General features: G+C 43.9%; 1 protein-coding gene across 1 annotated transcript in view; it reads left to right on the top strand.

The window, feature by feature from the left end:
• Positions 1-2,445, top strand: part of GPC4 (glypican 4) — a 110,211-nt gene extending 107,766 nt beyond the window's left edge. Inside the window, exon 9 of the mRNA XM_061408355.1 lies at positions 3-2,445. Coding sequence (XP_061264339.1) covers positions 3-205 — 203 coding nt within the window. The 3' untranslated portion in view covers positions 206-2,445. The remainder of the gene's footprint in view (positions 1-2) is intronic.
• The last annotated feature ends 15,635 nt before the right edge of the window (positions 2,446-18,080 follow it).

Raw genomic sequence — 18,080 nt, 5'->3', positions numbered from 1 at the left:
AGGTGACGAAAGCAGTGGAGAAGGAAGTGGTAGCGGATGTGAGTCTCAGCAGTGTCCTTCGGAGTTTGAGTATAATGCAACTGACCACTCTGGGAAGAGTGCCAATGATAAAGCCAGCAGCGCTGGGGTCCCCGCTGCGGCCTGGCCCTACCTCCTCCCTGTCTTCTGCATCTTATCCCTGGTTATGCAGAGAGAGTGGAGATAATTCTCAACCTTAGAGAACAAGTGTTCATCGTCAGTTACAAAGGCACTGGTTATCACTTTTATACCATCCTAGTGACTTTGCTTTTTCAATGAATGGACAACAATGTACAGTTTTTACTATGTGGCCACTGGTTTAAAAGATGCTGACTTTGTTTTTGCATTCAGTTTTGTGGGAGAAGGGGATTGTATGTAAGGTCAGTCCGGCCTCCTCAGTCATGTTAAATGTGGCTAACAGTGTAGGTACAGAGCGTAGTTAGTTGTGCATTTGTGATTTTTATCACTCTGTCTGTTTGTTTTCTTTCTGTTTGTGGGGTTTTTTTCCTTTCAATATGATCTCACTTTGTTTCTTACAAGAAAACCAGGGTCCTTTCTTGGCATGTAACATGTACGTATTTCTGAAATATTAAATAGCTGTACAGAAGCAGGTTTTATTTATCACGTTATCTTATTAAAAGAAAAAGCCCAACAAGCAGTAAAATTGCCATCTATCCCTGTTGTTTTAGTTGCCTTATCTGGAGAGAAGAGGAGGTGTTGTATCTTTTTTTCTGCAATGTGAAGGCACAAGGGGGCTTCTGAGCCACTTGTCAGGTTGTGTTCAGGCATCAATACAAGAAGAAGGTTATACTTCATTTATAGCTGGTGACTGGAGGAGGCTGCAGACTACCCATTTTGGTTGAGCTGGGTTGTATAAACTTCCATCACAGATCAGTCCATTTCTGGAAGCTGCTTATCCGTCGAAGATTCTTGATCTCCCTCGAAAGATATAAGGCATTCAGGCTATCCCAGGGTATCACACTTAATTTGGGGGTGGGTTTGGTTTGGTGTTTTTTTTTTTTTTTCATACAGGCACGTTAGCAAGCCACTGTGCTGGTCTTCGTGTCCACACTTGACCCTCTTTGACAAGATCAGGTGTGTTCAGGGTGGTATGGCCATAGACCACCCTCTTTGAAGTGATATCCCACCAGCAGAAGTAAGTGGCTAGCAATCTCACTTGGTCCCTCTTGGTTCAGATTCCAAACCCAATCATAGCCATCTGGGGGGCTAGCCAGAATTGGGGTACAGCCTGGGCTCAGGCAGTAAGTATCAATACTCAAAGTTTTTGTCCATGCATGTGTATTTGCATTTATTTGGTTTTGGATCCAGTGTTTTGTTTTGTTTTTAAAAAAAGAGATTCTAAAGTGTCTTATTGAGTCTTTTTCTTGCCCAGTCCTGCCCCATCTGAAAGCCAAAGGTCTTGCCATGGTTCACAGCTGTGTGCTACCCTATCAGCCAAGCACCCCAGTTGGGGAGCTCTGAGTGTCCAGATTTTTCTTCTCATGTTGTTGGGCGTTTGAGTGGGGGGCAGGGAGGAATGGGAGTAGGTAAAACTGAGAAGATCACATCTTCGGGGTGACCTTTAACCACGCAGGTGAACTGACAAAGGCCATTAACTCTTGTCCCAGACCAAAGAGTAACCACTGCCTTGGCCCCTTTGGGGCCGTTTCCTTGTGTCTTTACCAAATGACAGCTCATAAAACTGTGAGAATGTAACAAATCACATTAAAAGGAGTTCCAGAAGTCTTCAGAAAGAATCACTCTGCAAAGTCTCTTCTTGCTTTAGACAGCCATTCAGATCCCAACCAATTCCCCAAAAGCTGAAACCCACAGAGAGGTTGTTTGTGTTACTGTTCAATCTTCAGTTATAAGAGTAATTCTCTATTTTTATATTGAAACGTAATTACTTGATAGCTCAGGGTCTACATTTCATTCAGCTTTTTACACCAAATTCTGCAGAATGGACAAAATGAATATTGGGGCTGTTATAAACAGAGGCTTAATTTTATTAGAAGTAGCCAGTTATTTATTGAAGCATGATGTTAATAAAATAGGCATATTCTGGCTCATGTGTATAAGTTTTGTTTCTTTTAAACAAATCACAGAAGACGTAAAATTGAGAAGGCGCTCCATTTATGTATGAGGAAAAATTGATTGTAAATAGCTAAGCTGCCTTGTGAGAACTTGGAATATGTGCTGATACTTAGTAACTACCTCAGTTGTGAGGAATTTCCTTTTTAGCTTAGACTGCTATTACTTTTACTTGGTAGAAATGAATCTGGTCTCCAAAATGTGGCTCAGAGAGTTATCCCCATAGACCTTGTTAGATTGTTTTTAATTTAAAACCTTGATCTCTGCCCAGCTGTTTTCTTTCAGTCAAGTTCTCGAAACCAATAACATTTTCCGAATTAAATATTCTTGAAGGTTCTTCTGGAGTCTAAATGATTTGTTTTCTTTCTTTGCAATTTTTCCTGTTACTCTTTTATTATTTAAATTGTCTCTTGCCTTTGAACTTGAACTATGAAATAAACAAATCATAGATTTTTCCATTCAGGTCTGACTGGATAACTGTTGGCTTCCAACCAGCTGGCAGGCTCACACCCCTACTCTCCCCAAAACAGAAATAAAGGCAAGTTGAATATTTTAAAAATCTTAAGAGTTCCGTATATGAGGTAGAAGGAAAGCTTTGTGAGGAGACCTTACTTTTCCAAAGCCTCAGTTAATAGCATGTGAAGAGTTTGTGCTTTACAAAGTCATTAATTAATTACTGGTTACTTTCAAACACTTCACCCACTCTGTACCTTAAGAAACATGTTAGGACTCTTAGATTGTATTTTCTTTCAAAACTAGTAATTAGCACCTATTATTTTGCTAAAACTGTACAAACAATGGACTTAGATTTTTGAACTTTAGTTTCCTGGGTGTTAGAAACCTAACAATATACACATAATTTTTTACGAAAATTAACAGTTAACATCTTTAAAGTAAAACTTACTGTATGTGATTACAAAACCACAATAAAAATAGGTATAGATGGTGCTATATACAAAATTCTACTTCCCCTTTTGTGTTGGCAGAATATGTCTATTTGCATAGCTAAAAGGTAGTATGTTAATAACAGTGTCTATTACAGGAAGCCTCCGTGTGTGTGTGTGCACTCGCTCTCAAGCAAATACCACACTATCAAATACAACTTTCTTTTTGAAATAAAACACTGAGAAGAATCTTCTAATTAGAACTTAGTGGGAAAAATATAATTTGGCATTCCGTGATATACTTTAAAAATTCAGTTTCTACCTTTAAACTCCTGATTGTTTAACTTTAAAAATCCTTTTTATATGTGTGAAAAATACCTGAAAGAGAACATGGTAATACAGGAATTCAAGCCCATCAGTAAGGCTAATGGCCATGTAAGAATTGCTTGTCTAATTGAGGTTTTAAGTAGGTCGTATATTGACTGGGTTTAAAAACAAAAACCTATACTACAAAAGTACAGAGTGAAAGTTTCCATCCTGTTCCTGCATTCATCTGCTCAGTTATCCCTACACCCTAAATAAACTTATTAGTTATTTCTATATGTCTTCTTCCAAAATTCCTCTATACAAATACAAGCAAATATGAATAGAGGCTTTTCTTTTTTGTCTCTTTACCTGAAATGTAGCATATTATGCCCAATCATCTCATATTTGTTTAGGTTTCTCATAACGTTCAGAAGTATTGAGAGGAAGAGGAGACCCTAAAGGACTCCTGTTCAAAAGGCATGGCTTCTCTGTGCCACCACAATTTGCATTTTTACTGTACTTTGGCCCAGATTAATCTGAGTAATTTTTTGAGAAATAAACATGGAGTTGATGAGCAGTTTGGCATTGTAGTACTATAATCCCAGAGTGCACAATTAGGATGCTCTCTGTGCTTCATTAAGGTTCATTTTTGGCACTTTGTTTCTGTATCATCACCAGCAAAGAAGACCTTGGGCAATGCAACTGGATAGATCCTCTTAGAGCACAGCACATTAATACCACTGTTAATGCTTGGAAATGGTTCAAGAAGGAAATGTCATGGCCTAGAGTGGACTCATATTCTATTAAAGTACTCTTAATGTTTCCTCAAGCTCAAATGCCTTGAAATAGCATCAGCCACCACACAGGAAGGAGATGAGAGTGTTAGGAAAATGTGTAACTAGATTGTCTGGGATACCACATGAATTATCTGTCTCGTGGTCAAGGAATCATTAGGATATGCACGTGTCCAAGTTCAGTTTTCATGTAAAATTAAGTTTTTACTCATCAGGGCATGAAGTGATTTCTAAATTCAGAAGTAATCAGAAAAATTTCGAAATTCATTTTTCAGCTTGAGGGTCCATGTGTGGAATTAAATGCCCAATTTTACTCTACTTTTGATATTTCTTAAATATTAGGAATTCTGGGGGGAAAAGTATAGGATCATTGGAAAGAAAAAAATTTTTGTGCATCAATCATGCCAGATGCACGCTGATAAAAGGTGAAGAAACAACACGTGTGTGATGACACAAGATGCTTTTCTAAAGGGTTCATGGTCTGGGACTTCTCTGGCGGTCCAGTGGTTGGGACTCCTCACAGGAGGCATGGGTTCAGTCCCGAGTCAGGGAACTAAGATCCCATATGCCTCTTTGGCACAGCCAGAAAAAATAAAAATCATTAAAGAAAATAAACAGCTTGTGGTCTTATAGACTGATTAAAGTTCCCTGCACTTTGGGGAAGTTTTGCAACAACTTTCTTGCCCTACTATGTGTTGCTGTTTCTTACCAGAGTGTTGGAAGTCCTATGTGTTTGTGAGTGTGTATCTACACACAGAGGTGTATCTGTGTGTTTTCAAACAATCCCAGTTAGACTTTACCCTGTCACTTAGGGCTGCCTTCTCCCTGCTGGCAGCGGTGTATGCTTGGGGAACGCAGACAAATTTTAATAATAGCCTAAGGGAAACATAATTAGGAAGGTAAGTCTCCTGCCAAGGGGGAAAAAAATACACGCACATATAAAATGCATTCCAGATAGAATTTCTTAGATTAACCACTGCCTGGGATTTGCTTTTCTGCCTCACCATCGATAGCCTCAAGCTGCCCATAACCCTCTCTTCTTGGTGACTTGCTGCATGGGGCAGTTTGTGCCAAGTTGGCCAGAAGGAAATAAATCATGGTCAGCAGGTGGTTTTCTGAACACACTCTAGGATCTCAACTCTGACTACATTTAAAAGTCTTTAGTGGCCCCACTCTCACTTCTCTTGTTGTTATTGTTCAGTCACTAAGTTGTGTCCGACTATGACCCCATGGACTGCAGCACACTAGGCTTCTCTGTTCTTCCGCATCTCCCAGAGCTTGCTCATACTCATGTCCATTGAGTCAGGTGGCCAAAGTATTGGAGCATCAGCTTCAGCGTTGCTCCTCCCCATGAATATTAAGAGTTGATTTCCTTTAGGATTGACTGGGTTGATCTCTTTGCAGTCCAAGGGACTCAAGAGTCTTCTACAACACCACAGTTCAAAAGCATCAATTCTTCAGCACTCAACCTTCTTTATGTTCCTACTTACATCCATACGTGACTACTGAAAAAACCATAGCTTTTACTATATGGACCTTTGTCAGCAAAGTAATGTCTTTGCTTTCTAATATGTTGTCTAGGTTTGTCAGAGCTTTCCTTCCAAGGAGCAAACATTCATGGCTGAAGTCACTATCCACAGTGATTTTGGAGTCCCAGAAAATAAAATCTCACTGCTTCTACTTTCTGCCTTTCTATTTGCCATGAAGTGATGGGACCACATGCCATGATCTTAGTTTTTTGAATGCTGGGTTTTCAGCCAGCATTTTTACTTCTCATTTAAGTATAAGGAAAAATTGTTGTTACTCTGTTGTTGGAGTTCTGAATACTTTGCAACAAGTTTTGGCAGCAGCAATGAACAGAAAATCAGCACATTGACTGGAAAAAACAAAGTCATTCCTTTGTATTTCTGTTAATTCACCTGCAGTGAGGCAGGATGAACCTGTGTGACTGGCACTAAAGCTGGGCCACAGCCATGATCTCACAGGGTCTTGCAGAGTAGAAACCCTTCCATTTTGCAGATGTGTCAAAGGGATAAGTTGGGTGACTTGTCCAAGGGGTGACAGGTAAGAAATGCAAAAACAAGAGCTGGAACAGGGCTTGGTCTGCCACAAGGGCCTGCTTATCTTGGGCTCTCTTTTTCCTTCTATTACCCTTTCCCCTTTATTTCACGTCTGAATCAGCAGGAAGGGATGGTGCTTGTCAGGCCTGCTGCATGCAGAGCTCTCCCGGTCCTGTGGAAGGGCCAGGGTAAGGGTCATGGCAGACCTTGGCTGCAGACTTTGGCTGGCCTGAGGACAAGGCGAGGAGTCAAGGACCACCTGGAGACAAATCTTGAACATTTTTCTAACCACACACAGTGGCTCCTTGCTCAGCTGACTTCAAATCAGAAAGAGCCTTGATGATAGCGCAAGGGGACCATGTGTTCTTTGCCTTTTGGTTGTACAGAACCGGCATTAAGTCATGTGACCTTGTCTGTCTGCACCAGGACAGCATCATGTGACCATGTATGAACTGGCACTGGGGGTGCTGGGCAGCTGCCTTGCTGAGAAAGGGGACTCACTGAATACCATGGTAGTGAAAAGAATACCATGATTTGTGTTGGAAAAATTCACACCTGTTTAATCAACTGGAGTTTTGTGAGGAGGTAAATACATCTTGCAATAAATAAGGCACACTGAATATTATCTGAGCTTCTTAAAGAGCCCTTGAGAAGATTTCAAAGTCATACCCGGGTTAGAGAGAGGACACAACCGAGCTTACAGGCACTATTCCAGCCTGGGGACTGTAACAAAAGCTGCCTCCTGCTGTACTGGTCTTCATGCTGCTTAGAAATGATAACATCTGAAGACAAAATCTGTGCTTTAGCGTCCAGAGATTTTGACTCACCTTTTGCTACCTAGGGCAAGGTGGGGTGGGCAGGGGAGAGAACCTGGGAGCTTTGATTGGTTTCCTGAACACATGTCCAAGCATGCCCATCAAGCAGTATGTGCTATAAAGCTTGGGAAGGGTCCTGCTCTAGAGGTATTCTGACTCTGGTGTTTAATCTCAACCTTGACACAAGGTCCAGAGAGATGTCATTGAAAACCAGCAGGGACCAAGGGCTCTGCCTCCAAAAGAAAGGCAAGTGAAGGCCTCACTGGTCTATGGAGAGAGTGCTGAGAGGCCATGTGACCCCCACTCCCAGATGTTGTGGGAAGAGCAGATTCCTAGGACTCAAGGCAAACCGTCTTAGAATGTGTAAATGGTCCGATTTGAAGACAGAGGAGTTCTTCGTCTACTCGGTGAATAATGACTATGTAATTGGTTAAACCAACGGTGCTGTAGGCTGATGATGAACAAAACGGTGGGCAGGAGTCATGTAGAGGCAGCAACCATGGGGGCTGCCAGAGGTTGGTGTTCACCTTGCCCCTTGCGCCACTGGCCCACACACAAGTCAGAGCTGGATGGATCCTTATGTGCCCCACATTGTGTAATTTGTCCTCGAAGTTCCCTTTTGGAGAACTGTAATTTATGTGCAACCAAAGTATTTGAAATTCCTTGTAATGAAACAGACTACAAAGATGAAATACCTAGAGATGTTCGCCTTTGGTGAGCAGAGGTCTCTAATGGCTCTGGGTATATGGGCCTCCCAAATTACATGGGATTTGAGGCAATAATGTGATCTCTGACACGTCTGGCCTTGCTCTGTGTTGGAGGACAAGAGGGAGGATGTAAGATGGAGTCGTCGTCAGGAAGCCCCTGGGGAGACACAGGGATGTAGGACTAACTGGTCTGAGCATGGTAGCGTGGTAGGTATGGGTAATGAGCAGGTGGAAAGGAAAGGTGTGTAAAGCGCAGAGGCCACAGTTTTGCTAGTACAGGGTGGGGCAAGGGTGGGGTCTCTCAGGAGCCAAGCAAGGCAATTTTCAATTCAAGGGGATGGGGACTTCCCTGGCGCTCCAGTGGCTAAGACTCAAGCTCCCAGTGCAGAGGGTCCAGGCTCAATTCCTGGTCAGGGAGCTGCAAGGAACCACATGCTGCAAGGAAGGTCAAAGATTGCATGTGCCACAACCAAGACCTAGTGCAGCTAAATAAGTATTTATCAAATGCAAGGATCTATCTAATGCAAATTACTGAAAGGACTTGACCTGTTGCCCAGTGTGTATAAAGAAGATAAACTAAGTGTGAGGTCGCCCTTGGGTTTGACCACATGCTTAGCACTACATAGTCTGAAAGGGCTATAGTCTGAAAGGGCTCATCTCCCTCCATAACTCATACACTCTGGCCTCCCCCAAATGATCTTGATTTGGAATTCTCTGGTAATGACAACCCAGTTCCACTCAAGGAGTACTTTTTGGACGTCCAGGCTCAGAATGCAGTCAGACACATTCAAAGTGCTCCTCCCAGCCCATCAGACATTTGCATTCTGGCCACCACCTGCACACGTCTTCTCCATTTCTTTGAGCACTGCCTCAGGCTCACCTGCACAGCCCTGCCCCCACAGGCCCTCCAGAGCTCCCAGGTATATTCAGCTACACCCTTCTGCTATGGCCTCCTGGCTCTGGAGAAAAACACAGAGAAGGATCCCAGGAGTCTGGTTCCCCAGACAGCATCCTGCGCAGACCTGGGATTACAAGGGAGTGAGGAAACATCCTGAAACATTAGACAGCCGGTGAGGGGGATGAATGGGCCAAATATCTTTCAGGTTAAAGGAGGAGCCCCGCCTGCTTGCCTCCTGCCATCCCAGGTGGCTTATGGCACTTTACCACTGGGGTAGTCAACCACCGTTTGCAGACTACGAAGCCTCCACTTCACTTCTTTCTGGGCTTTTCACATCTAGACTTCGGGTGCTGGAAACACAGTGGTGTTCCAAGGGTAAGGAGTGTTCCTCTAAGGGATGAGGAATCAGGAGCTGCTTCATCCATCACAGGCCTTTGCCCAGAACAGTGGCGATTTTACACAACCTTGCTCACCAGGTTCTATGGCCACCAAGGCCCCTGGAGGCGGGATGACCGCCTTCCCAAGGCCTGCACGGAGCCCTACCTCTGGCAGGGGACCCAGATTAGAGCCTGTACAGGAAGGAGCCCCAGCTGCAGGACCTCTGAGATCCTGGCTCCGTCTGCCCTCTTGGCACCCTCTTTGTGGGCTGTACACTATCCACATTTAGAACGGAGCTGGCCTGGACACCGACCATTGCTGAGTGATAGCAGGAAAGCTGCATTTAGATCAAAGCCTTAGGCTGAGGTTTTCTGGAAAATGAGCAAGGAGAATGAAGCCTGGTTCTTGCAGGCAAGAAAAGATTCTGACTTTCTAACAATGTTGTTCAGTCGCTAAGTCATATCTGACTCTCTGCGACCCCATGGACTGCCAAATGCCAGGTTCTTCTGTCCTCCACAATCTCCCAGAGTTTGCTCAAATTCATGTCCACTGAGTCAGTGATGCCATCCAACCATCTCATCCTCTGTTGCCCCCTTCTCCTTTTGCCTTCATATTCTGATTTGAGGGTTCAAAACAGAGGAAGATCCAAAATGTCCCTTGACCTCCCATCACCCTGACCTTTTACTATTCTCCATCCTCAAAACATGCCTCATCTCTACTCTTTTCTACCAGGACCCCTAGAGGAGAATTCCACGTGCTAAGCCTTTTATCTAGGAGGCAGGCAGACAGAAAACTTAGGCGACCACCTGTCTAGCCTCTTAATTACCCATCCCCACCCCACTTCTCTCCACCTTTCTCCCCAGTTTCCCACCAAACTGAGTTCCTTGAGAGTTGCCATCTCCTTTGTAAAGGGCTTCCCTGGTGGCTCAGCGGTAAAGAATCTGCCTGCCAATGTAGGAGATGCAGGTTCAAACCCTGGGTTGGGAAGATCCCCTGGAGAAAAACCCACTACAGTAGTCTTGCCTGGAGAATCCCGCGGACAGAGGAGCCTGGTGGGCTACAGTCCATAGGGTCGCACAGAGTCAGACACGACTGAACAACAGCAACAATCCTGTTGTAAAGAAATGCTTTTCTCTCCTTGTCACATAATGAAGCTTCCCCAGCTTCTTTGATTCCAGAATTGACAGGGAGAAAGGAAAAAGCTGTGCAGAAGTGTTTCCCAGGATCAAAGTCCCATCTGTATCTCCCTGAAGAATCCAAGCTGCTCTTGGAAGACCAGTATGGGAGGGAATGGGTGATGCTGAATAATCCCCTGTTCTGTCTTTCCTGTAATCTTCTGGCCCAGACCATGTGGATTAAAGAGTGGTTTCGCCATATCTCTGTAAGATGTTAAGAGGACAAGATCCCATCAAAGACTGTGGTATTAGTTAAGCCCATCCCGGCTTAGGTAAGAATAAATCCAACTCAAAATGATCTAAACAACAAGGGATTTATCATCTCATGTAACAAGAAGCCATGATGTAGGGAAGCTCCAGGAATGCTTATTTCTCAACATTATTATCAAGGATCCAGAGCCTTTCCATCTTTTAACTTTGAGCTGTTGAGTAAGAAAGCTAAGCTAATCAAGATTCGTGCCCTGGGCAGAGTCTAGTCTTATCTGAAAGGCATGGCCACAGGGAAGAGGATGAACACTAAACTACCCTGAACAAATTAGGGGCTGATCAGCAAGGAAGAAGAGAGGGATGGCTATTGGGTAGGCAGATAACTGGGTTGGTTACACCAGTAGGCACATAGGGCGCTCTTGCTGCATCCGGGATGGCGAAGTGCATGGTTGTTGTTCGGTTGCTAAGTCGTGTCCGACTCTGCGATCCCGTGGACAGCAGCAAGCCAGGCTCCCCTGTCCTCCACTATCTCCACTATCAGACTCATGTCCATTGAGTCAGTGATGCCATCCAACCATCTCATCCTCTGTCGTCCCCTTCTCCTCCTGCCTTCAATCTTTTCCAGCATCAGGGTCTTTTCCAAGGAGTTGGCTCTTTGCATCAGATGACCAAAGTATTGGCGCTTCAGATTCAAAAGTGCATTAGGCATCAGCAGCTTTGACGGGGATAGAAAACTTCACGGAGCTTCAGGGATTCCAGAATGCAGAGCTACACAGACATAAATTCACCTTCTAGACATACCAGCTCAACTCAATTCCCAGGGTCTCTTCAAGGACTTCCAGGTCAATCTTGAATCCTTAGTGATTGGTTGTCCTCTACAACAGTCCTGCCAAGCGGTTGCCCAGCCACTGCTTGAACAGCTCCAGTGACAGGGAACTCACCGCTTCACAAATGGTGTTATCTCTAGGCAGCTCTAAGTATTAGAAAGGGTTTTCTGCCGACTCCAGAGTGTCCACATATGTACTGTTAGCTCAGTGATTAGGTGGCAAAGCCTTTGAAGTTGCTGTCAGTGTTTACTGGAAATGGAAGTTTTCAGATGTTTCTAACTAAAATTTCCTTGCAGATTCATAAGTGTTGCCAAGAGATATTTTAAAAAATAAACAATTGAGTAACTCTGGGGAAATTTTGGCTTGTCTGCATTAAGATCTGTAGATATTTTTCATAATTCAAACCCATTTTTGGCTTGACTGGTTTAAATCTTAACAAGAGATTAGACCATAACATAACCTAATAACTAACATTTTGGGGGGAAATGTTTTAAGGAAAGGCCTTGTGGTATTAGCTTTGAAAGTAGTCATTGTATGTGAGTCCCACATAGCTCCTGCCCCAGTTAGATTGGAGAAGCCTAGCTGAACTCCTGGTTGTCCCTGTGGGATGAGGAGGTCATTTCCCCTGGTACCATCTCTTGCTGTGAGAGTAAGATAGTATATTTGGTGTGTTCACATGAATCCAGATGAATGGGAAATAGCAGTGGCTTCAGCCTTGGCCATGACCGCTCAAGGACTTGGTAGCATTGATGGCTGTGCTGCAGCGGGTGGAAGTTGGGGACAATGTCTCAAGGGGATTCTAGGGTAGAGATTAAGGTATGTTTTGTCCCCTAATAACTGTTCTTCTCTGACTACACGGATCGCCACTCCCTGATCAAACCAAAGGAAGTTGCCCAGGCTCACCAGAGTCATAAATTCTAGTCAATTGTTTTTAAATCTCAATATGATGTTATGGAAAGATTTTCTCTATGTCCAGATGGGAAGATTGCCCATAAGTGTGCCTGCATTGTCAGAAACATGATATTACTTAAAAAAAAAACTGAAGTATAGTCAATGTACAGTAATATTATATAAGTTATAGGTGTACAATAGAGTGATTTATAATTTTTAAAGGTTATACTTCATTTATAGTTGTTATAAAATATTGGCTGTATTCCCTGTGTTTTACAATATGTCCATATAGCTTATTTTATACTTCATTCCCTCCCCCTTCATTGCCTCTCCCCCTCCCCTCACCCCACTGGTCACCACTGGTTTGTTTTCTATATCCTTGAGTCTGCATCTTTCTTTTTAAATTATATTCACTAGCTTGTAGTATTTTTTCAGATCTACATTTAAGTGATAATCATACAGTATTTGTCTTTCTCTGACTTATTTCACTTAACATAGTGCCTTTCCAATCTATCCAAGTTGTTGCAAAATTTCGTTCTTTTTCATGGCTGAGTAGTAGTCCATCCTATATATGTACTGCATATTCTTTATCCATTCATCTGTTTATGAACACTTAGGTTGTTTCCATGTCTTGGCTATGAGCATTGGGGTGCGTGTATCTCTTCAAATTAGATTTTTTATTATGAAATAAAAAGTAATATTTCAAGGTTGATTCCCCAGTGAGTCACAGGAGCAGTGAGTGGCTAGCCTCTTGAGGGAACAGCCTGAACAGACACCATTGGAAAAATGAGAACATGTCTGTTAAAGGAGAACAGCCACCTGTGACTACTGGGAATTGGGAGCAATCTTCTGAAGGTTGGCTCCACAGGCTATGTCAAGCTCTAATGTTACCCCCTCTTCACCACTCTCCAGGTTCATGTTCATTCCCTCCACCACCAATTCTGAAGCCACTATCCTTGCAGCAACCGTACGTCCTTCCACCTCCCTTCCTTGGGACTGGCCACCTCATGTTCAGATATGGGATTTGGGTTTGGTTTCAGCTTTGTAGAAATATGATTAAGGCAGAGTCATACTTCTCTAACAGTGACCAAGAGCTTGACATAGCCTGTGGAACCAACCTTCAGAAGATTGCTCCCAATTCCCAGTAGTCACATATGGCCATTCTCCTTTAACAGACATGTCCTCATTTTTCCAATGGTGTCTATTCAGGCTGCTCCCTCAAGAGGCTAGCCACTCACTGCTCCTGTGGCTCACTGGGGAGTGTCTTCCTAGGCTGTGACACACTTAGGGGCCCATCTCCTAAATCTGATGATGGATATACGTTTTTTTAATAGCCAGAAGTTGGTAAAGGCCAAGTCTGATGCCCTGACCAAAGCACTCGGTCACTAACCAGATCCTTCTGCGTATTATATGGGTGCCAAGGAAGCCAAGTACTAGTAGGGTGACCTCAGTGTCAAGGTAAGTAATTTTGCTCAGAAATGAGATGTGATTATGAAAGGAGAGAGATTTTCTCATATGGCTCTCAGAAACAGGTTCTGAAGGCAGGTCACATGAACAGTTGCTTCAAGTCGGTACTCGAGAGGAGCTGGCATGCTTGGAAATGTAAGTCCTGCTCTCTTGTTAAAAGTCACAGATTTCATGACCGTATGGACACATGGTGGCTGGTGTGAGGCTGCGTCAGGAGGTCCTATCAACTGGATGGTCTTATCCAGCTCACTTTAAGGTTGGCCGTTGTCACCTTGTCACCCATGACCTGCTTCTCTGGCAGTTACCACTGGTGTGATCAGTGCTCAGAACCATCAGAGCCTCAATCTGTGTGATCTCTCAGGGACAAATTCTGAAACTCAAAAAAAAAAATAGTGGGAGAAGCCAGGTTTGTCCCAGGCCTCCTCTGCCTCCCAAGTATCAGTCTCTTCCTACCCTAGGGGCTCTGACATTGACAGGGAACAGTATCTTCAGTGGAAGCAATGACATTGTCATTGAGGGATTTGAGGTGAGGGTGGCGAGGAAGGGCAGGGCCCTGAAGGCTGCTTCCAAGTTCCCTAAGTCACTCATTAGCTCTGAAAAACACCAGCCACTGTGCTGTTTCCCATCCTCAAGAGAACGTGCCACCAAGATGGTCTCCAGAACCTTGTAATGCCTGGCCAAGAGAAAGATGGTTTCCATTTAGTCTATACTTTAAGCTGCTTCCCCCGAGGGAAGGCCTGGCCCATCCACTTCACTGTGTAAATAACAGGCAGGAGGAGCCTGTCTGGTGACATGGGCCAGACTTCTCGGGTGCCTCCATGGATTGCAGATAAGCTGAGTGAGGACTCAGGGTGGAGGGCACCATGAGTGGATACCAGCCAGACCACCATGGCCCAGGCAGGTTGGTTATACAGGCGGATCCCTGCTCTGGAGAGGGCTGGGCTGATGAGGAATTGGAGGCTGTTTCAACAGGCAACGTAATTTGAGGCCTAAGTAAAAATGTGTGTTTGGTAACAGAAACACTCATATTGGAAACAGGTGGGGTTTGGGCTTTTGCCTATGCTCAAAAATGGATTGTCTGAGGCCCACCGTGCTTTTCTGGCTCCAAAGTCTGCCTGTTTGGGGCTTGGAGCTTCACAAAGGATGAGGCCTGCTTGAGCCTCTGTTCTGAAGGGGGCTCCTTGAAGGTTACCAAGGATATGGGGTTTTCGTCAAGTTACAGACCTTGCCCCACAGTGAAGAGCAGCAGGAAGCCCAGTTTCTGTCCTGTGGGTCATCACGTGTGCATATGCTTCCTGGGGGCAAGTGAATAAGCAGCTGCAAAACTTGGAGGGGACTTCCTTGGTGGTCCATTGGTTAAGATTCTGAGCTTCCAATGCAAGGGGCACAGGTTCCATCCCTGATGAGGGAACTAAGATCCCATACGCCACGAGGCATGGCCAAAGATAAACTTACTTGAAGCCCTGGCTGTTCACCAGGTACAGTGTAAGTATGTAGGAGAGACAAAGATGGGGTTTACATGATAATACAAGGCATAATATGCACAGAAAATGCTAACAGTAGAAGGTAACACAACTGCCAATCAAGCACTCGGGCTCTCCAGACTGTTCTCTCTGCTGCTGCTGCTGCTGCTGCTGCTGCTAAGTTGCTTCAGTTGTGTCCAACTCTGCAACCCCATAGACGGCAGCCCACCAGGCTCCCCCGTCCCTGGGATTCTCCAGGCAAGAACACTGGAGTGGGGTGCCATTTCCTTCTCCAATGCATGAAAGTGAAAAGTGAAAGTGAAGTCACTCAGCCGTGTCCGACTCTTAGCGACCCCATGGATTGCAGCCCACCAGGCTCCTCTGTCCATGGGATTCTCCAGGCAAGAGTACTGGAGTGGGGTGCCATTGCCTTCTCCAGACTGTTCTCTCAAAGCTTACTATAGTGCACTGGGAGTGTTTTATAAGTAGGGTTGATTCATTAGTGTGTCCCTTGATGCATTTATTAATTCAATCCATAAACTCTTCTTCCATGGAAAGAGAGGTCATTCATATGAGTATGTGTGTGTGTGTTTTAAGTGAGGGGTCCTGGTTATTATTTAAATAATGAATTTCCTTTCTTTTCTCTCTGCAAACCATACTCTCATCTTCACCCTGTAGTGAGTGTATATTCAAGTGCAGGCCAGAATCAGTCAGAAAGTGATCTGTCCAAGTGTTGCTATGTAGAAACAGAAAGCTGTTTCCATCCATATGCCCAATCATCTGTAATACCCTGCATCTCATCTCATCTTTAATATTTTATCATTTTTAAGGAGAAACAACACTCATCATTGTATATTAGTTACAAGTGGGCAAAGTAGGGCTTAATTAGAGTTTTTGTGGGTTGGCGCAATTGATGTGCTGGTTCCATGAATGTGAAGGTAGAGCTCAGACCGGTGGGAAGGAGGGCATAGTGGGGCTCCCACCACCACCACCAGCCCACTCTGCAAACTTCCTGTGGATCAAAAGGATCATTATGCTTAGGTGACTCTTGGGTGTTTGAATGCAATTTCTAAAGCACTACCTGCTCTAAATATCAGTGTTTTGAAGACAATGGATTACCTTAGCTGGGATTACCTTACCCACAGCTGGGGAGGGTAGCCAAGGGCTTGAGGTGGCCCTTGTTAGCATCACTTTTGATTGTAGCTTATATCAAAAGACTACGAATACAATGAAGAAAATAAATTTAATGTGAGATTTTCCAATGTGTTGGGCCACATTTGTCCATCTACGGAATTACTGGGGAAATTACCTGCAAGATTTTACACAGTGATCTCAAATATTTACTGGAATGCGGTGAATACAGAATCACCGACATATACAAATCCCGATGAATTTGCAGGTGGGTATCTGCTGGGTTTTCGTCAGCAAGCTAGACGATTCTCTGAATTCAGTTCCCAACTCGGAAGTTCCATCCTAGCACTTTGTTTCATGTGAAAACAGGAACAAGCCTGCTGTGGCTTTCTGGCTCTCACTAAAACGCCCTGGAGCCTTTCCGCCTCTCTGCAGTCTGTGGGGCTGAGCCTTAAGTCGGACTGCAGGGCTCTGGAGCCAAAGGCAACCCGAGGTTGGAGGCCATTTAGTTTATGACCATTTGGGGGTCTTAAACCCTCATGAAACTGAATGGGTCTTTTTAATTTTGTTGCTAAGTTAGTGGGGTAATTGCTTCAAATTCCATTTCATTCTGGCTGGGGTCTCGTGCTCTTGTTTTGGTTTCTTGAGGATTGTACTTGATTTTCTCACTTGAATCCTATAAAGGTGCTGTCCACAGTGCTCTTAGGGGACCATTCTTTGGCCATTTTCTCTGATACCTGGTAAGCAACTAAAAAGTCCTGCTCCTAATCAGTGACTGGATGGAGCAGGAGCAGGGAATTTTGATCCCAGTTGTGAATCTTTCAGTGGACTCTCCTGTGAAGCTCATTCTTGGAGGACACTTCCTTCTTAAGGGAGGACCATGGATCTGAAGGTAGTCTGCACTGATTGTGACCAGAGGGAGGGAAAACAGAGTGTTAAGTGCTTCGTATACCTTTTGAAAAGATTTCTCTTTGCATATATGTGTGGGTAAAAATATACATGTGAATATGCTTTTGTTAGCATGAAGTCACCAAAGTTAACCTAAGTAATGAACTTAGAGACCCTTCAAAACCTTTTCTGGTCTCTTTATGCTATACTGAAATCCCCATATAATTAGCCATTCATTTTTAAATCAGAAGAAATGAGTCATATTTGTAGGTAAAAATGTTGAGAAATAAAGAGGAAAGGGAGAGGGTAGAAAAAGATCGGGTACAGGCACAGTGCATGTGCTTCAAATTTTTTTTTCCCTGAGGCTCTGAAAAGAGAAATGAAGTTTTGAATTTACCAAGTCTAACTGGACATGGAACAACAGACTGGTTCCAAATAGGAAAAGGAGTACGTCAAGGCTGTATATTGTCACTCTGCTTATTTAACTTATATGCAGAGTACATCATGAGAAATGCTGGGCTGGATGAAGCACAAGCTGGAATCAAGATTGCCGGGAGAAATATCAATAACCTCAGATATGCAGATGACACCACCCTTATGGCAGAAAGGGAAGAAGAACTAAAGAGCCTCTTGATGAAAGTGAAAGAGGAGAGTGAAAAAGTTGGCTTGAAGCTCAACATTCAGAAAACTAAGATCATGGCGTCTGGTCCCATCACTTCATGGCAAATAGATGGGGGAACAGTGGAAACAGTGGCTGACTTTATTTTGGGGGCTCCAAAATCACTGCAGATGTTGATTGCAGCCATGAAATTAAAAGATGCTTACTCCTTGGAAGGACAGTTACGACCAATCTAGATAGCATATTCAAAAGCAGAGACATTACTTTGTCAACAAAGGTCCATCTAGTCAAGGCTATGGTTTTTCCGGTAGTCATGTATGGATGTGAGAGTTGGACTATAAAGAAAGCTGAGTGTTGAAGAATTGATACTGTTGAACTGTGGTGTTGGATAAGATTCTTGAGAGTCTTCTGGACTGCAAGGAGATCCAACCAGTCCATCCTGAAGGAGATCAGTCCTGGGT

Source organism: Bos javanicus, chromosome X (genome assembly GCF_032452875.1).
Source record: "Bos javanicus breed banteng chromosome X, ARS-OSU_banteng_1.0, whole genome shotgun sequence".
In the NCBI taxonomy this organism is placed as follows: Eukaryota; Metazoa; Chordata; class Mammalia; order Artiodactyla; family Bovidae; genus Bos; species Bos javanicus.
The sequence above is the reverse complement of the archived record's forward strand: the minus strand, read 5'-3'. Positions and strand labels throughout refer to the sequence as shown.